At 54.8% G+C, this 17,313-nt stretch overlaps 1 protein-coding gene across 2 annotated transcripts in view; it reads right to left on the bottom strand.

The window, feature by feature from the left end:
- The window catches only part of CRTC1 (CREB regulated transcription coactivator 1), a 100,701-nt gene that overhangs the window by 22,341 nt on the left and 61,047 nt on the right, over positions 1-17,313 (bottom strand). Inside the window, exons 3-8 of one of the 2 annotated variants that reach the window (XM_025367936.1) lie at positions 16,956-17,003; positions 15,161-15,298; positions 13,995-14,056; positions 10,935-11,029; positions 6,786-6,871; positions 236-276 (exon numbers count right to left, since the gene is read on the bottom strand). In XM_025367936.1, the coding sequence (XP_025223721.1) occupies positions 236-276; positions 6,786-6,871; positions 10,935-11,029; positions 13,995-14,056; positions 15,161-15,298; positions 16,956-17,003 (470 nt within the window). The remainder of the gene's footprint in view (positions 1-235; positions 277-6,785; positions 6,872-10,934; positions 11,030-13,994; positions 14,057-15,160; positions 15,299-16,955; positions 17,004-17,313) is intronic. The other variant, XM_025367937.1, reaches the window with a different exon arrangement.

Genomic DNA, 17,313 nt, shown 5'->3' with positions numbered 1-17,313 from the left:
GGTGGGAACAGTGGGGGCCCGGGGGCAACAACTTCCCTGAACCCAGGAGAGGGTATTATCCCTGGAAATGATGTGCCTGAGGGGTGGGCATGTGGGGGCTCTGTCACTGGCCTCCGGTCACATGGTGTCCTTCTTGCAGGGACTTGCAACCTCAAGAGAGTGGACGGAATGCCCCAGGGTGGATGGAGCAGCACAGCAGCTGCGGTGTGCGGTGGGGGGCCCTGTGGAGACTTACTTGATTCCGGGGACCTCACAGGACTTGGGCCTGGACCCCGTCTGAAAGAGAAGACAGCAGAGCCTGAGCCCTGGGGCACGCCCTGTGGGGCCCTCCTCTTGGGCACTGGGCCTCCTTGAAACGGCTGATATTCCCACAAACCCCAGAGATGCACCATGGGAACCAAGCTTGTTGGGGCCACAGAGCCCTGCAGATGGAGGACAGGGGCACTCCCCAGGGTGGAGGCGCGGGCCCCAGACATGCCCAGGGTGAAGCCAAGAGTTGCACAGACAGGGTTTCCCTATGGGTTCCCTCCCCCTGCTCCTGCCCTCAGTGGGCAGTCTCTTTTCAGAGAAGGAGCCGGGGGAGAACATGGTATGTGGATCTTTTTAAATCTTTATTTTAGAGTGCAGTGGTGTGATCACAGCTCACCGCAGCCTCAACCTCCCGAGCTCAAGTGATCTTCCTGCCTCAGCCTCCCGAGTGGCTGGGACCATAGGCACACATCACTGCACTGCGCCCGGCTGCTTTTTAAATTTTGTGTAAAGCGCCTCTTGACACTCCCAAGGCTGTACCACAGCAGTCAGCGGCCAGCTCAGCAGAGGGGCCTCTGCTGAGCTGGCCACCATAAGCCCTGGTACCCGAGGCTAAGTGTCCCTAGATCCGTCCCGAATCATCCATGCCGTTCCCAGATCATGGTGGCAGGGGTGCTAGGGGCAGGAGTTCCCTCTGTCCAGTGCCCACCGGGCAAGTTTATGAGCAGCCACCAGTCTCCAGGGAGTGAATCAAGCCCAAGGTCCAAAGGAGGGAAGAACTGAGTCAGGGGAGCCCCAGGAGACTTGGACCTGATGCCCTAAACTCAGTTCAGAGGTCACTGCCCCTGTCTTGGGGCTGACCAGCTTTGCAGTGAGACCTAGACACATGACTTCCCCGGGGACCCTCAGGGTCTGCTACTTCCTGAGAGTCCCGAGACGTCCCTCTGCTCTGCGGGCAGCCACACTCATCCCCAGTGACTAGGGCTTGGGTAGTCCTCAGCACGACACTGGTTTTTCTGCTTGGCTGTGGAGCACTGTCAGGACACTTTTGGGACGTGGTATATGGAAAGGGCCCAAAATGGGCTCTTCTTGGACTGTGGCCCACAGAGCCTTTGAAGTTCAGAGCCTTGGGAAGGGCTCCTCCCCATTTTTTTTTTTTTCAGAGATGGAATCTGACTCTGTCGCCCAGGCTGGAGTGCAGTGGCGGGATCTCGGCTCATTGCAAGCTCTGCCTCCCGGGTTCACGCCATTCTCCTGCCTCAGCCTCCCGCGTAGCTGGGACTACAGGCGCCTGCCACCAAGCCTGGCTAATTTTTGTATTTTTAGTAGAGATGGGGTTTCACCGTGTTAGCCAGGATGGTCTTGATCTCCTGACCTCGTGATCTGCCCGCCTCGGCCTCCCAGAACGCTGGGATTACAGGCATAAGCCACCGTGCCCAGCCTCCTCTGCCTTTTTAAAAAAATGTTTAATTTTAATTTTTAATTTTTTTTTGAGACGGGGTCTTGCTCTGTCGTCCAGGCTGGAGTGCAGTGGCACAATCTCAGCTCACTGCAAGCTCCACCTCCCAGGTTCACACCATTCTCCTGCTTCAGCCTCCCGAGTAGCTGGGACTACAGATGCGCACCACCACGCCTGGCTAATTTTTTTGCATTTTTAGTAGAGACGGGTTTCACTGTTAGCCGGGACGGTCTCGATTTCCTGACCTCATGATCTGCCTGCCTTGGCCTCCCAAAGTGCTGGAATTACAGGTATGAGCCACCGTGCCCAGACTAATTTTTCTTTTTTAATTTTTTTTTAGAGATGAGGCCTCACTGTGTTGCCCAGGCTGGCCTCAAACTCCTGGGCTCCAGCGATCCTCCTGCCTCGGCCTCCCAAAGTGCTGGGATTATAGGCATGAGCCATGGCACCCGGCCTGAGGTGTGGACTTCCACAGCAACGGGAAAGAGAATTATAATCCCAGCAGAAACATATGCCAGGTACCTCCGAGGGCTTCTGAGGCAGGCTGGGGTCCGGCTCTGGCTGTGAGGACACGGTAGGGTAGCAGGGCAGCCTCCGAACCCCCACCGCTCACGGACAGAGTCCGGTGAGTGGGTCCTGTGGAGGGGGTGCCCAGGAAAACCTTTCCGGAGAACCAGTGTTTCCTCCCGTGTGACTTGGGGGTGCTAACACCAGCCAAGACAATGGGATCACTGCAGGCCCTGGGGAACTATAGGCTCCAGGTAGGGGCCCCCGAGACTCCTGTTCAAGGACAAAGGCAGGACCGTCTTCTGCTCTCGGCAGGCATGACCAGACAGAACCCTGGCCATGGATGAGGCCTCCCAGTGTGACACGTTTCCGCCCGTGGGGCCCTGGGGCAAACACTTCTGGCTGAGTTCTTTCAGGATTATCAGATGAAAAAGGCGAACGCGCTGGCAGAGGGTGGAGCTGGCCTCAAAGTGCACACACCGTGAGGGGGCAATGCCCAACCCGCAGCCACTGGGGCGCCCGAGGGGTGGCGTGCGACCGGCGGGCCTTAAGCCTCTGCGGGGAACGCCGGCGGAACGGGTTTCTACTTGGCCAGAGCCTCCTTCATTCTGAGAGTAAACATTCGCTTCATTACCGGATTTCTGCAAAGCACACTGGCGATCACGTTCTCAAGAATACTTTGAAAAGCATTCCACCAACATTATGGAGACATGAATGGGTTTCTGAGCAGTATCAAAAATTCACCCACCACCCCACTCCACCATCAGGGGTGTGTCTCCCCTCTGCAAGGTGACTGTCGCCATCTTCCTTCTCCTGAGTAACGGCAGAACATCCAGCTGTGTGGATGGACCGTGGCCTACTTACCCACCCGGCTGGACATTTGTTTTCTAGTTTTGTTTGCTGTTAGAATTTTTTTTTTTTTTTTTTTTTAGAAACAGGGTCTTGCTCTGTTGCCCAGCCTGGACTCGAACTCCTGGGTTCCTGGGCTCAAGTGATCCTTCTGCCTTCTAAGTAGCAGGTACACACACATATCACACTAGCTAACTGCTTTAAAATGTTTTGTAGAGACCAGGTCTCAGTATGTTGCCCTGGCTGGTCTCAAACTCTTAGGCTCAAGCAATCCTCCCACCTCAGCCTCCCGAAGTGCTGGGATTACAGGCATGAGCCACGGTGTCTAGCCTAGAGTTCTTTTTTCTTTTTTTTTTTATGAGATGGAGTTTTTGCTCTTGGTACCCAGGCTGGAGTGCAGTGGCGCAGTCTTGGCTCACTGCAACCTCCACCTCCCGGGTGCAAGCGATTCTCCTGCCCTAACCTCCCAAGTAGCTGGGATTACAGGCATGTAGCCACCACGCCCGGGTAATTTTTTGCATTTAATAGAGACGGGACTTCACCACATTGTCCAGGCTGGTGTCAAACTCCTGACCTCAGGTGATCCACCCGCCTCCGCCTCCCAAAGTGCTGGGATTACAGGTGTAAGCCACTGCACCTGGCCTAGAATTCTGTTTTTCTTTTTTTTTTTTTTTTTTTTTGAGACCGAGTCTCGTTCTGTCGCCTAGACTGGAGTGCAGTGGTGCGATCCCAGCTCAATGCAAGCTCCGTCTCCCGGGTTCATGCCATTCTCCTGCCTCAGCCTCCCAAGTAGCTGGGTCTACAGGCGCCCACCACCACACCCAGCTAATTTTTTTTCGTATTTTTAGTAGAGACGGGGTTTCACCGTGTTAGCCAGGATGGTCTCGATCTCCTGACCTTGTGATCCACCCGTCTCGGCCTCCCAAAGTGCTGGGATTACAGGCGTGACCACCACACCCGGCCAACAGTTCTTTTTTAAAGTTTTTTTTCCCACAAGTGTGGAAATCCCAGTGAGTGACTCCTTGTGCCAAACTGAAACACAGAGACAGAGCCCAGGAGTTTGAGACTAGCCTGGGCAACACAGTGAGACCCCAGTCTTTAACAAAAATTAAAAAATAGGCCAGGCGAGGTGGCTCATGCCTGTAATTCCAGCACTTTGAGAGGCTAAGGCGGACGACTGCTTGAGCCCAGGAGTTCGAGACCAGCCTGCGCAATGAAGTGAGCCCGTCTCTATAAACGATTTAAAAATTGGCCAGGCATGGTAGCTCACGCCTGTAACCCCAGCTACTCGGGAGGCTGAGGCCGAAGAATCACTTGAACCTGGGGGGCGGAGGTTGCAGTGAGCCCAGATTGTGCCATGGCATTCCAGACTGGGCGAAAGAGTGAAACTCCATCTTAAAAAAAAAAAAAAAAAAAAAAAAGCTAGGTTTGGTGGCACACTCCGGTAGTCCCAGCATCACAGGAGGCTGAGGCAGGAGGACCGTTGGAGCCCAGGAGGTTGAGGTTGCAGTGAGCCATGTTCCCACCACTGCACTCCAGCCTGGGCAACAGAGCAAGATCCTGCCTCAAAAAAACAAAGAATACAAAAATTTGTCAGGCATGGTAGCATGCGCCTGCAGTCCCAGCTACTCTGGAAGCTGAGGCAGAGGACTGTTTGAACCCAGGACTCCAAGGCTGCAGTGAGCTAGGCTGGCACCACTGCACTCTTGCCTAGGTATAAGAGAGACCCTATTTCTAAAAAAAGAAAAAGAGCCTGTCATCCCAGCACTTTGGGAGGCTGAGGCAGGCAGATCACTTGAGGTCAGGAGTTTGAGACCAGTCTGGCCAACATGGTGAAACCCTGTCTCTACCAAAAATACAAAAATTAGCCAGGCATGGTGGCGCACACCTGTGAGCCCAGCTATTTGGGAGGGTGAGGCAGGAGAATCGCTTGAACCCGGGAGGCGGAGGTTGCAGTGAGCCGAGATCACACCATTGCACTCCAGCCTGGGTGACAGAGCAAGACTCTTTCTCAAAAAATAAATAAATAAAAATAATTAATTAAAATAAATATAACAAAATTTAAAAAGAAAAAGAAAAGAAAAAGAAATACACAGATGGATATAAAGGGCTGACAGCACCACCCACACTCACCAGGACAGAGGACGCACAACCCTTGTGAGACGCCCCTCAGTCAGGTCTGCCTGCCGGTATCTGTGCAGCTGCATCTCTGCGTGTTTTATGCCTTTTCCAATATTCTTATCCTATTCTGTCCACATGACAATAGTATCAGGAGTGTCTCTCATGATTTTAAAATTTCTTCAAAATCCCATCTCCTCGAGGGACTGAAGACAATTTCCTCAATAAATCCCTCATTCCTGAAATGTGCAGGCTGTTTCTAGTTTATTGCAAAAGCTCTGGAAAATACCTTTAAACACGTCGCTCCTTACTTGTTCCTCAGCTCTCAATTACTGAATTCCTGAAGTAGAAATTGCTGGAGCAAATACTTCTTTTTTTTCCGGGACAGAAGGGGTCTTGCTCTATTGTCCATGGTGGAGTGCAATGGTACAGTCATAGCTTACTGCAGCCTTGATCTCCTGAGCTCAATCGATACTCCCACCTCAGCCTCCCAAGTAGCTCAGAGTACAGGTGCACATCACCATGCCTGGCTCATTTTTTGTAGAGGCAAGGTCTCACTTTGTTGACCAGGTTGCTCCCGAACTCCCGAGCTCAAGTAATCCTCCCACCTCGGCCGCCCAAAGTGCTGGGATGACAGGTGTGAGCCATGCCAAGCCTAGAGCAAACCCTTTTGAAAGGATTTTGGCACAGGTTGGTCCATCACTTTCCCACAGGGGAGGAGTAATTTGCATTGCTGTCCCTTTCACTGCAACTTGACCAGCAATGGGTTGTTTTTTTTTTTTTTTTTTTTGGGAGGTGGAGTCTCACTCTGTTGCCCAGGCTGGAGTGCAATGGCATGATCTCGGCTCAGTGCAAGCTCTGCCTCCTGGGTTCAAGCGATTCTCCCACCTCAGTCTTCCAAGTAGCTGGGATTACAGGCGTGCACTACCACACCCAGCTAAGTTTTCCTTTTTTTTTTTGAGACGGAATCTCGCTCTGTTGCCCAGGCTGGAGTCCAGTGGCGCCATCTCGGCTCACTGCAAGCTCCACCTCCCGGGTTCAAGCCATTCTCCTGCCTCAGCCTCCCAAGTAGCTGGGACTACAGGCGTCCGCCACCACGCTTGGCTAATGTTTTTGTATTTTTAGTAGAGATGGGGTTTCACCATGTTAGCTAGGATGGTCTCGATCTCCTGACCTCATGATCCGCCTGCCTCAGCCTCCCAAAGTGCTGGGATTACAGGCATGAGCCACCACGTCTGGCCATAATTTTTTGTATTTTTAGTAGAGACAGGGTTTCACCATGTTGGCCAGGCTGGTCTCGAACTCCTGACCTCAGGCAATCCTCCTGCCTCGGCCTCCCAAAGTACTGGGATTACAGGTGTGAGCCACCACGCCCGGCCTGGGCTGTAATTCTTCGTGCAGTTCCGGCCCGTTGGATAAGGCCTGCTGTTAGTAATCAACAGATCTAACAGATTCTCTGAATTTGAAGATGGAAAAATCGGAGTGAGGTTCCCTATCTCGGGAAGGTGAAGCCACCCCAACCTGCCATTTTGTCACCTTTGCCCGGGTGATGCTTGAGAAGAGAAAGAAGAAAAAAAGTTTTTGAAAGTTCACAGGCTCTTACCTTCTTGGTGTCCCATGCTTGCTTGGAAAGGTTTTTGTCTGCCTCTGATGTGGTCTCTTCCATTCCTGGGACTGTTAACAGTAAGACTGGGGAGGTAGGAGGGGGAGAAGGAGAATCAGAGAAGAAATTTCTTTGCAGCCGCATGGTGGCACCAGGAGGACACGTCCCTGACACACAGAGTCATGGCCACAGTAAGACTGCAACTGTCCTAACAGGAACTTCTGTGGACTGTACTAAAACCACAAAAAAGGGCTTCAGGGGCCGGGTGCGGTGGCTCAAGCCTGTAATCCCAGCACTTTGGGAGGCCGAGACGGGCGGATCACGAGGTCAGGAGATCAAGACCATCCTGGCTAACACGGTGAAACCCCGTCTCTATTAAGAAATACAAAAAACTAGCCAGGCGAGGTGGCGGGCGCCTGTAGTCCCAGCTACTCGGGAGGCTGAGGCCGGAGAATGGCGTGAACCCAGGAGGCGGAGCTTGCAGTGAGCTGAGATCCCGCCACTGCACTCCAGCCTGGGCGACAGAGTGAGACTCCGTCTCAAAAAAAAAAAAAAAGGGCTTCAGGACAAACATCAACAACTTTATTTATTTATTAATTTAATTAATTTATTTATTTTTTGAGACAAGTCTCGCTTTGTCGCCCAGGCTGGAGTGCAGTGGCGCAATCTCAGCTCACTGGATGCTCCATCTCCTGGGTTCACGCCATTCTCCTGCCTCAGCCTCCCGACTAGCTGGGACTACAGGCGCCCACTCCCACGCTGGGCTATTTTTTTTTTTTTATATTTTTTGTAGAGATGGGGTTTCACCAGGGTTTCATCCATTAGCCAGGATGGTCTCGATCTCCTGACCTCATGATGAGCCCGCCTTGGCCTCCCAAAGTGCTGCAATTATAGGCGTGAGCCACCGCGCCCGGCCAATCAACTTTAAATAAGTCAGAGAATCTGTGACTTAAGAAAAAATAGGCCGGGCGCGGTGGCTCAAGCCTGTAATCCCAGCACTTTGGGAGGCCGAGACGGGCGGATCACGAGGTCAGGAGATCGAGACCATCCTGGCTAACACGGTGAAACCCCGTCTCTACTAAAAATACAAGAAAATTAGCCGGGCGAGGTGGTGGGCGCCTGTAGTCCCAGCTACTTGGGAGGCTGAGGCAGGAGAATGGCGTGAACCCGGGGGGGCGGAGCTTGCAGTGAGCTGAGATCGCGCCACTGCACTCCAGCCTGGGGCACAGAGCAAGACTCCGTCTCAAAAAAAAAAAAAAAAAAAAAAGAAAAAATAGATCGGGCGCGGTGGCTCACACCTGTAATCCCAGCACTTTGGGAGGCTGAGGTGGGCAGATCGCCTGGCATCAGGAGTTCAAGACCAGCCTGGCCAACCTGGCGAAATCCCTCTCTACTAAAAATACAAAAATTAGCTGAGCGTGGTGGTGTTGACTCGTAATCCCAGCTACTCGGGAAGCTGAGGCAGGAGAATCGCTCGAACCAGGGAGACAGAGGTTGCAGTGAGCTGAGATCATGCCATTGTACTCCAGCCTGGGTGACAGAGTGAAACTCTATTTCTTTTTTTTTTTTTTTCTGAGACGAGTGCAGTGGCGCGATCTCGGCTCACTGCAAGCTCCGCCTCCCAGGTTCACACCATTCTCCTGCCTCAGCCTCTGAGTAGCTGGGACTACAGGCGCCCGCCACCACGCCCAGCTAGTTTTTTGTATTTTTAGTAGAGACGGGGTTTCACCATGTTAGCCAGGATGGTCTCGATCTCCTGACCTCGTGATCCACCCGCCTCGGCCTCCCAAAGTGCTGGGATTACAGGCTTGAGCCACCGTGCCTGGCCAAAACTCTATTTCAAAATTAAAAAAAAAAAAGAAAGAAAGACAAAGAGAAACAAGGCTGGGCACACAGTGGCTCACACCTGTAATTACAGTACTTTGGGAGGCCGAGGCAGGCAGATTACTTGAACTCAGGAGTTTGAGGCCGCCCTGGGCCACATGGTGAGACCTCATCTCAACAAAAAATAAGAAAGTTGGCCGGGTGTGGTGGTGCGCGCCTGTAGTCCCAGCTACGAGAGAGGCTGAGGTGAAGAGATTGCTTGAGCCTGAGAGGTGGAGGCTGCAGTGAGTTGTGATCGTGCCATGGCGCTCCAGCCTGTGTGACAGAGCGAGACCTTGTCTCTAAAATAAAATAATATAAAACAACAGCTCTGGAGCCTGAGGATGTGTGGATTCTGCTTCCCACAGAGGACGCTGAACCAACATGGGCCTCAGAGGCCTCAGGCTGCAGAGAACAGCCAAGACTCTCTCCCAAGAGCAGCTGCCTAGCTTGTGTGTATATTTTTCTTTCTTTTTTTTTTTTTGTTTTTTTGAGACAGTCGTGCTCTCCCACCCAGGCTGGAGTGCAGTGGCACCTTGGCTCACTGCAACCTGCCCCTACTGGGTTCAAGAGATTCTCCTGCCCCAGCCTCAGATTAAAGGCGTGTGCCACCACGCCTAGCTAATTTTGTTTGTTTTGTTTTGAGATGGAGTCCCGCTCTGTTGCCCAGGTTGGAGTTCGGTGGCGCGATCTCAGCTCACTGCAAGCTTCACCTTCCGGGTTCACACCATTCTTCTGCCTCAACCTCCAGAGTAGCTGGGACTACAGGCGCCCGCCACCATGCCTGGTTAATGTTTTGTATTTTTAGTAGAGACGGGGTTTCACCGTGTTAGCCAGGATGGTCTCGATCTCCTGACCTCGTGATCCACCCGCCTCGGCCTCCCAAAGTGCTGGGATTACAGGCGTGAGCCACCACACCCAGCCCATTTCCCCATTTTCTTTATGCCTGTTGCACATTTCATTTTTTTTACTTGTAACTGGGAGACAAATGATGAGCACAGCCAGATAGACCAACCCTTCCTTGTTGAAAGCCAGGCTGCGAGGAGGCAGCCAGGCCAACCCCAGCCCTGTCACCCCCTCAGGCCCTCCTGGGAGAGTGGGGATAGACAATGTGTCCCCGCCAAGCCCCCACTCCAAGGCCACCAGGGGTCCCACGTCACAGCTCCTTTCCCGGGTTACAGTGTCCCAGGGGATGGTGACATCCTAGTTCCCACCCCTCGGATGTCCTGTGTTTGCGGGGACCTAGTAGGACAGGCAGCAGCCTCAGAACAGCCCGCTCATTAGGAACAGCAGGGAAGCCCCAGGCACTATTCCGTCCTCAGTACCCCGGGTATTCCAGAAGCCTCATTTTCATTATGGAGACATTCTCTTCTCCCTCCCGTCTCTGCTGCACGCTGAGCCGGAACCCCAGAGTGAGGTTCTGGCCAACAGTCCTCCTCCTCCTCCTCCTCCTATCAGCAGAATCTCCCTTGCGTGTTAACCACCCACTCAGTGAATCACAGCGATACAAGCATAGGTATGTGAGCCCTAAGCATGTGCAACTCCCTGGCTTCAGCGCCTTGGGCCACAGCAGGTTCCCTGGGGCTGGCCTCACAGCCTCCACGCTCCCTCCCCTGATGGCACCGCCCCAGTTTTGAAGACAGCATATGCCCTCCTTGAACGTTCCCAGGGTGCCGCCTCCACGCCCGGCTTCAAATCGGAGCCAAGGACCTGGGTACAGATCTGCCCCCGCCACAGGGGTGTGCATGGCTCGGCTGGAGGCGACACTCTGGCCAAGAGTTGGGAAGAGATGGTCTCTTTCTCACGCGCTATAGCGAGGACGGGCCCAGGGGCTGCAGGTGAGGAGAGTTCTCAGCAGCAGAGCCAGGAAACAGTCCAGCTGGAAACCATGGAAGGAGCTGAACCTGCGGCTGAAGGTCGACCCCTGGCCTGCTCTACCGTGAGCAGACAAATGCTCCTTTTGCATGGGCTTGCTGCCGCTACATTTGAAAGAAGCAGCTGTGCAGCACCCAGACTTCATGGCCACACCCTTAATCCAGGAATGGGAGCCAACGTTCGCCTGCAGGGTTGTTTTCTCTGCCTAGAAAACTCCTATGCACTCTTCAAAACCCAACTTAGGTAGCACCACCTCTGAAAGTTTCCGATCCCCTCCCCCGATCCCTCAGCATGGTCTGAGTCTTCCTTTGAAGGGCCATCTGCCCACAAGCTTGTGACCTCCTGGAGAACAGGGGTTACCTGCTGGACTTGCTTCACCCCAGCAGAGACACCCGAGTCCCCTGTCCATACCTCTTTTCTGGTGCACATCCTGGGACCCACTGGTAAAGGATTCTGGCTGCGTGGGCGTCATTGTGCTCTGGTGCAGGGCGGAGTCAGAATTGGTCCTGGCAGGGAGGGAGGAAGAGACAATGAGCCTGAGCCCAAGGCAGACAATGCGACAGTCCTGATCCCAGCCGAGACATGCTGGATGAACAGGGTGGCAGCTGTGGGTCATTTTTGTGAACTGCTGCACCTGAGCAAAGCTCTCAGGACCTCATTCTAAAAAGAGGCACCAGAGTGACTGTGGTGTTCATCTGCAAAGCCCATGAAAAACAAAAAGGAGTCGGACGAGGTGGCGCACGCCTGTGGTCCCAGCGACTCAGGAGGCGGAGGTGAGAGGATCACTTGAGCCCAGGAGTTCAAGACCAGCCTGGACAATAAAGCGAGGCTTCTTGGCTTTGGGGAAAGAATGGTGCCCTCCTGCTGAAACCTCCCAAAGAAGGAGCCCCACAGGTGCCCAGCCTTGGGGTATGAGGCTGGGCTGGAGACTTGTTACCAGGTCCCCTCTTGGTGACAAACACAATTGGGTGACTGCCCTCTGGGATGCTCAGTGTCACACACACACAGTGTGACAGGTGTAAGAGGCTTGGAGAAGGCCCCAGAAGGAATGAAGCCACTTAGAGGCCCCCGTGATTGGGAAGCCAACCTGAGGCAGGAGGTCTTCCTTCAACCAGCCCAGGAGATGCTTTTCCCTCTGCCTCCAGGGACCCCATTTCCCTCTGGGAACTGATGGGGAGAAGGCACAAGGCAACCCAATCTGCTCCTGGCTGCAGGTGCCTCAACAGTGGGTCCCCAGAAAGCCTCTTTGGCTGCCCAGCAAAATGTGGGTACAGCCACCAGCAACTGTGTGTCTCTGAGCAAGTGTTCTGACCTCTCTGTGCTGAAGTTCCTCATGTCTAAGATGGAGATGAACACAGTGCCCATTCCATAAAGCTCCATTCGTTTCATAGAAGTTAATGAATGTGATGGTGGGAACAGGGCCTGACTTACGATACGGGCTTGGTGAGAATTTAATATTGTATATTATATATTGTATATATATACATATATATTTTGAACAGCTTGCTTACTTTTCTTCTGTTACTTAACCTGCGTATGTATGTGTGTGTATGTGTGGTGTGTGCGCGTGTGTATGTATGTATATGGTTTTTTTTTTTGAGACAGGGTCTCACTCTGCCCCCCAGGCTGGAGGACAGTGGCACCATCATGGCTCACTGCAGCCTCAACCTCCCGAACTCTAGTGATCCACCCGCCTCGGCCTCCCAAAGTGCTGGGATTACAGGCATGAGCCACTGTGCCTGGCTCTATATTTTTTCTATTGTAGTAAAATATATATAACAGCCAGGCACAGTGGCTCATGTCCTGTAATCCCAGCACTTTGGGAGGCCGAGGCGGGTGGATCACTTGGGCCCACGAGTTTGAGACCAGCCTGGGTAATGTGGCGTGACCTTGTCTCTGCAAAAAAAAAAAAAAAAAAAAAAAAAAAAAATTAGCTAGAAGCAGCGGTGGGATGATTGAGTCTGGGAAGTCAAGGATGCGCTCAGCTGTGATCACGTCATTGCACTCCAGCCTCAGTAACAGAGTGTGACCATGTCTCAAAAAAAAATTATATATATATACACACACACGTTTGTGTACGTATGTATATGTGTGTATATATGTATAGTTTTAACTGTTTTTGAGTGTACAGTTCTGTGACATTAAGTAAATTCATGTGCAACCATAATCTATATTATTGTATGTTTTTATATTAACTATATTATTGTTATTTTAGGCCTTTGAGACAGGGTCTCGCTCTGTGGCCCAGGCTGGACTGCAGTGGCATGATCATAGCTCACTGCAGCCTTGACCTCCTGAGCTCAAGCGATTCTCCCACCTCAGCCTCCCAAGTAGCTGGGAATACAGGCACACATACATCTGGCTAATTCTCTCATTTTTCGTAGAGATGGGATCAGGCTGGTCTTGAACTTGTGGGCTCAAGTGACTCCTGCATTGGTCTCCAAAAGTGCTGGGATTACAGGCACATGTCAGCCACTGTGCCTGGCCTGTATTTTCCTAATCTTCCATCCTAAATGTATTAATATAATTTTATCGGCCTGGCACGGTGGCTTACGCCTATAATCCCAGCATTTTGGGAGGCCGAGGTGGGCAGATCACGAGGTCAGGAGATCGAGACCATCCTGGCTAACACGGTGAAACCTCGTCTCTACTAAAAATACAAAAACAAAATTAGCCAGGCGTGGTGGTGGGCGCTTGTAGTCCCAGCTACTCAGGAGGCTGAGGTGGGAGAATGGCATGAACCCGGGAGGTGGAGCTTGCAGTGAGCCGAGATCCCGCCACTGCACTCCAGCCTGGGGGACAGAGCGAGACTCTATCTCAAAAAAAAAAAAAAAAAAATTTACATCACATTTTCAGCGGCTGTTGAGTAACATGGGTACCTTCTCTGAATACAGCATTAAGTAGGAAAGAGCAAGCTACAGTGCTGAATATGTGGTATCGTCCCACTTTTTTTTTTTCTTGCGATGGAGTCTCACTCTGTCACCCAGGCTGGAGTGCAGTGGCTCGATCTCGGCTTAGTACAACCTCCACCTCCCGGGTTTAAGCGATTATCCTGCCTCAGCCTCCTGAGTGGCTGAGATTATAGGCACACGCCACCACGCTGGTGAATTTTTGTATTTTTATTAGAGATGGGGTTTCACCATGTTGGCCAGGCTGGGCTTGAACTCCTGACCTCAAGTGATCTGCCTGCCTCGGCCTCCCAAAGTGCTGGGATTACAGGCCTGAGCCACCATGCCCGGTCCTACTTTTGTTATTTTTTAAAGTCTAAATGGGGGGAAGGGAAATGTTAGAAGACCCTCCCAAAGCTGGAACTCCTGTCTTTCAGGGTGAGGGCTAATTTCTAGAAACTTCCAGATGCATCTTAGTTTGGTCATTTTTATAAGTGACTGTCCTGCTTTTCCACGTGTAACCATGATGACAGTTTGGTTTTGTTTCCAATGAGAAGGGGGCGGGGGGGCTCCAGCCACTGACCTTCTCCAGCTGGTGTCCGCGGGTGGCGAGAGGTACACAGTGCCGTAGGGGCAGCTGTCGGCGTGAGTGTGAGTTAAGGGGGCAGTGCCGCTGGCTGAGACCCCGCCTCCATCAACACACTCTCAGCCAGGGCTTCCTGCCCCCGGCTGGCTGGTTGGGCTCAGCCTGGAGCCTGCAAACAGCTGGGACCAGTAGGGCGGGGAGGGGGGCAGGAGGCGTTTCCTGCGGCCTTTCCTGCCTGGCTACAAGCAGCCCCCGTTCCAGGGGCTCCCCAGGGGTATGGCCCTGTCCACCTAGCACTCAGCACTCTGCTCCGTGAGCACACGTGCGGGCTGCACCCCTTCCAAGGGAGGGGGTTCTGGGCCATGAAAGTGGGGCCCGTGGGGGCGCTGGGGAGTCTGAGTTCAGCTGACCCCGGTCTGGACTCTCCATCCTGGGCTGACGGGGTGGCTCCCGAGGCCCAAGGGCTCGGTCTGGGGCCCAGCTGGTCGAGCTCCCCCAGCCCACGGAAATGAGAACCGGAGAACAAGCTTCTCTGTTCTGGAGAGCCGGGGGATCCCGGGAGCAACCCGAGGCCGCTCAGACTCTGGTGTTGCGGGGCCCGGCTGGCTGAGCACCAAGGGGCGGCTGAGTTGTGGGGGGAGGGGGACTCTGGCTGATCTCTGCTTGACCGAGCTGCAGAGGCAAATTTTACTCCTGTCTTATAGAGATGGAGCCTCCCTTGGATGCGTCCAGATCTCACACAAACCCCCTCAGCCCCACTGCCTTGGCTGGGCTGCCCTCCGTGCAGCTCGCGGGAGAGGCCTCATCAGCTCACAGCTCTGACTGTGGGCTCCCTGCTCACGGCCTTCCTGGCCCCACTGCGCCGCCAGGTGTCTAAGCCCTCTGTGGTCAGGTATCACCTTTCTCAACTCCTGCCTTGGGAGCTGTTCTCTGTGCCCCCGAGCCCCCAAGTCTGGCCAAAGGCTCTAGGGCTTGTGGCACAGCCTCCTCCAGGAAGTCCCCTAGGCTGCCCTTGAAATCAAGCCTCCCAGTTGGTGCTGCCCTGATTCTGTCGCCAGAGCTGGAAGCAGGCAGCCCTGTCAGAACCTGCTGGGTAAACTTGGGGTCCTGCCAGCACCGACAGGTCCTGGCCTCCCACCCTCATCCTCTGGGGAAAAGGATATCTGCCGTCCGTGTTTGTCCACTGACAGGGGCCGGCGGTGCGGGGAGCCGAGCCGGCCGCGCTCCCGGTACACCCTGTCCACCAGCCCATGGTGCCGGGTGGTCCGGCTGGTGTCCAGGCCCGAGGATTGGAAGGGGGTCTGGGGGAGGAGATGGAAACAGAGAGAGAGAAACCCAAACAATGGTTACCAGCTGTGGCCCCAGCGCTGGCCCCAGAGTCTGATCGCAGGGCCCCCCACTCCGGAGCACCCTCGGCCAGCGCTCCACAGCCTGGGATGGGCTTCTTCCTTCAGCCCCAGCTCCCCGGCTCTCCAAGCACTGGGGGGCAGGGAGGGGGTGTGAGCCAGGGTCCCGGGAGCCAGGGTGGCAGGGGCGTGCAGTGCAGCTGGCATGCACAGGCCAGGCAGAGCGGCACAAGCTCGGGGCCAGCGCCCGCCGGGTGCCAGGGGTGTAGCCGGCCTGGGCAGCCCGCCTCCCCAGCCTCACCAGGTGCAGACAGGCCTCCACCCTCTCTCTCCGGGCCTGGCCGGCCTCCTACCCCCACCTACGTCATCCCTGGAGGGGCCTGCCAAGAGACGGCCCAGGGGCTTCCAGCCCAGCACTGTTTCGGGGCCCACCTGGCCAAGCGCGAGTTCCCGGGAGGCTTCCTTGTGGAGCCCAGGGCTGCTCTTGATTGAGACACGGCCCCCACACGCCCTCCCCTGCAGCCTTCTCCAGGCACTCCAGGCACCACTGGAAACAAGTACAGGCACTTTCCGGAGCCATGGCCCACTGCTTGACTGGACGGGGCTTTCTCCCAGCACCTGGGGCTGGCACCGGGCCGGCCCTCCCCAGGCCCTGCTACATGCCCGGCCTCATGCCCCCGGGGCTGCCAGGAGCCCGCCCTGACCCTGTGTTCCCCACTTGCCATCTGACCGGGGTGAGATCAGCAGGCCCTGCCAGCTCTGGATGCAGCCAATCCCCCGGTCCGGCCATCTGGCCCCTGAGCCCTTATGCCTTCTCTGGGCAGCCAGGCAAAATGAGACTCTGATACTAAAGTGAGTCTCCCCTGCAGAAGCCTGTCCATGGCTGGGATCGCTGCTTTGTCCCAGTCTCGGCCAGAGTTCAGGGCTGACTGCTGTCCCTAGCCCTGGGGACCCCCAAGTTTGTCTTTGATCCAGCATGAACTTTGCTGGTTTGGGTCTTTCTGTGGCTCTTGCCCCCAAAAGGCTATGGGCATGGGAGACGTGGGCCTGTGACGATGAGGGTGGGAACTATGCTGTCCAGTGCACAGGCTCCTGAGGACAGGGGCCATTCATCTCCTTCCAGAGATGCCTTGAAACCCAGAGGGGAAACTGAGGCAGCCGAAGCAGAGTCAGAGGCATAATGAAGCGGGGGCTGGCCACGCCCTGGCTCACCACGTCCCGCCTGCTGGCCTGGTTTGGGAAATGCGTGCACACGTCTGTGTGTGTGTTTGTGTTTGTATTTGTGTATGTATACAGGGACAGACCATGCAGCTTTGGGGCACATGCTTGGATTCTGCTCTGCTGGACCCCAGATGGGGATACGCGGCTGTGGCATCTGCCCCAGATGGACCCCAAGAGTCCCCAGGGCCTCTCGACGCGACCATACGCACTTCCCGAGATGGGGGTGCGGAGTGGATCCGTTTCCATTTGGCGGACGGGACACCTCCACCTCCCTGGGAGCCGCGGGGGCGGCCGCTTGGGGAGCTCAGGGATCCCCAGCGCCCGCACACGGGTCGGGGTCTTGCAGGCTGGCGCCGGGGACGCCGCGGCCTCAGCCTGGGGGCTCATTTACCAGAGAGACAGGAGCCGCTGCCAGGGCCTCCCCCAGAAATCCGCTGGGCTGAAAATGCAAAGAACCGAGACTTTGAGACGCTGCTGCCTTGCCTGGCCCCGAAGGCGGGATGCGTGGGACCCCCCTAGGCTGTGGGCCTCGGGCAACAAACACCCAACAGGGTCCTGTGCCCCTCGGCCCCACTCAGGCTGAGCTTGGGAGGTGCCCAGAGACAGACTGTCTTCCAGGGAAGAGGGGACAGGAGAAACAGGAAGGGGAGAGACGGGCAAGAGGGGAGAAAACCCAGCCAGGAAGGGCTGTGACAACGAACAGGCCCAGCATCAGTGACGGCCCGCACTCAGTGTGCCAGGGGAAGTGC

Source organism: Theropithecus gelada, chromosome 19 (assembly GCF_003255815.1).
Source record: "Theropithecus gelada isolate Dixy chromosome 19, Tgel_1.0, whole genome shotgun sequence".
NCBI lineage: Eukaryota > Metazoa > Chordata > Mammalia > Primates > Cercopithecidae > Theropithecus > Theropithecus gelada.
This window is presented reverse-complemented; position numbering and strand designations above follow the sequence as displayed.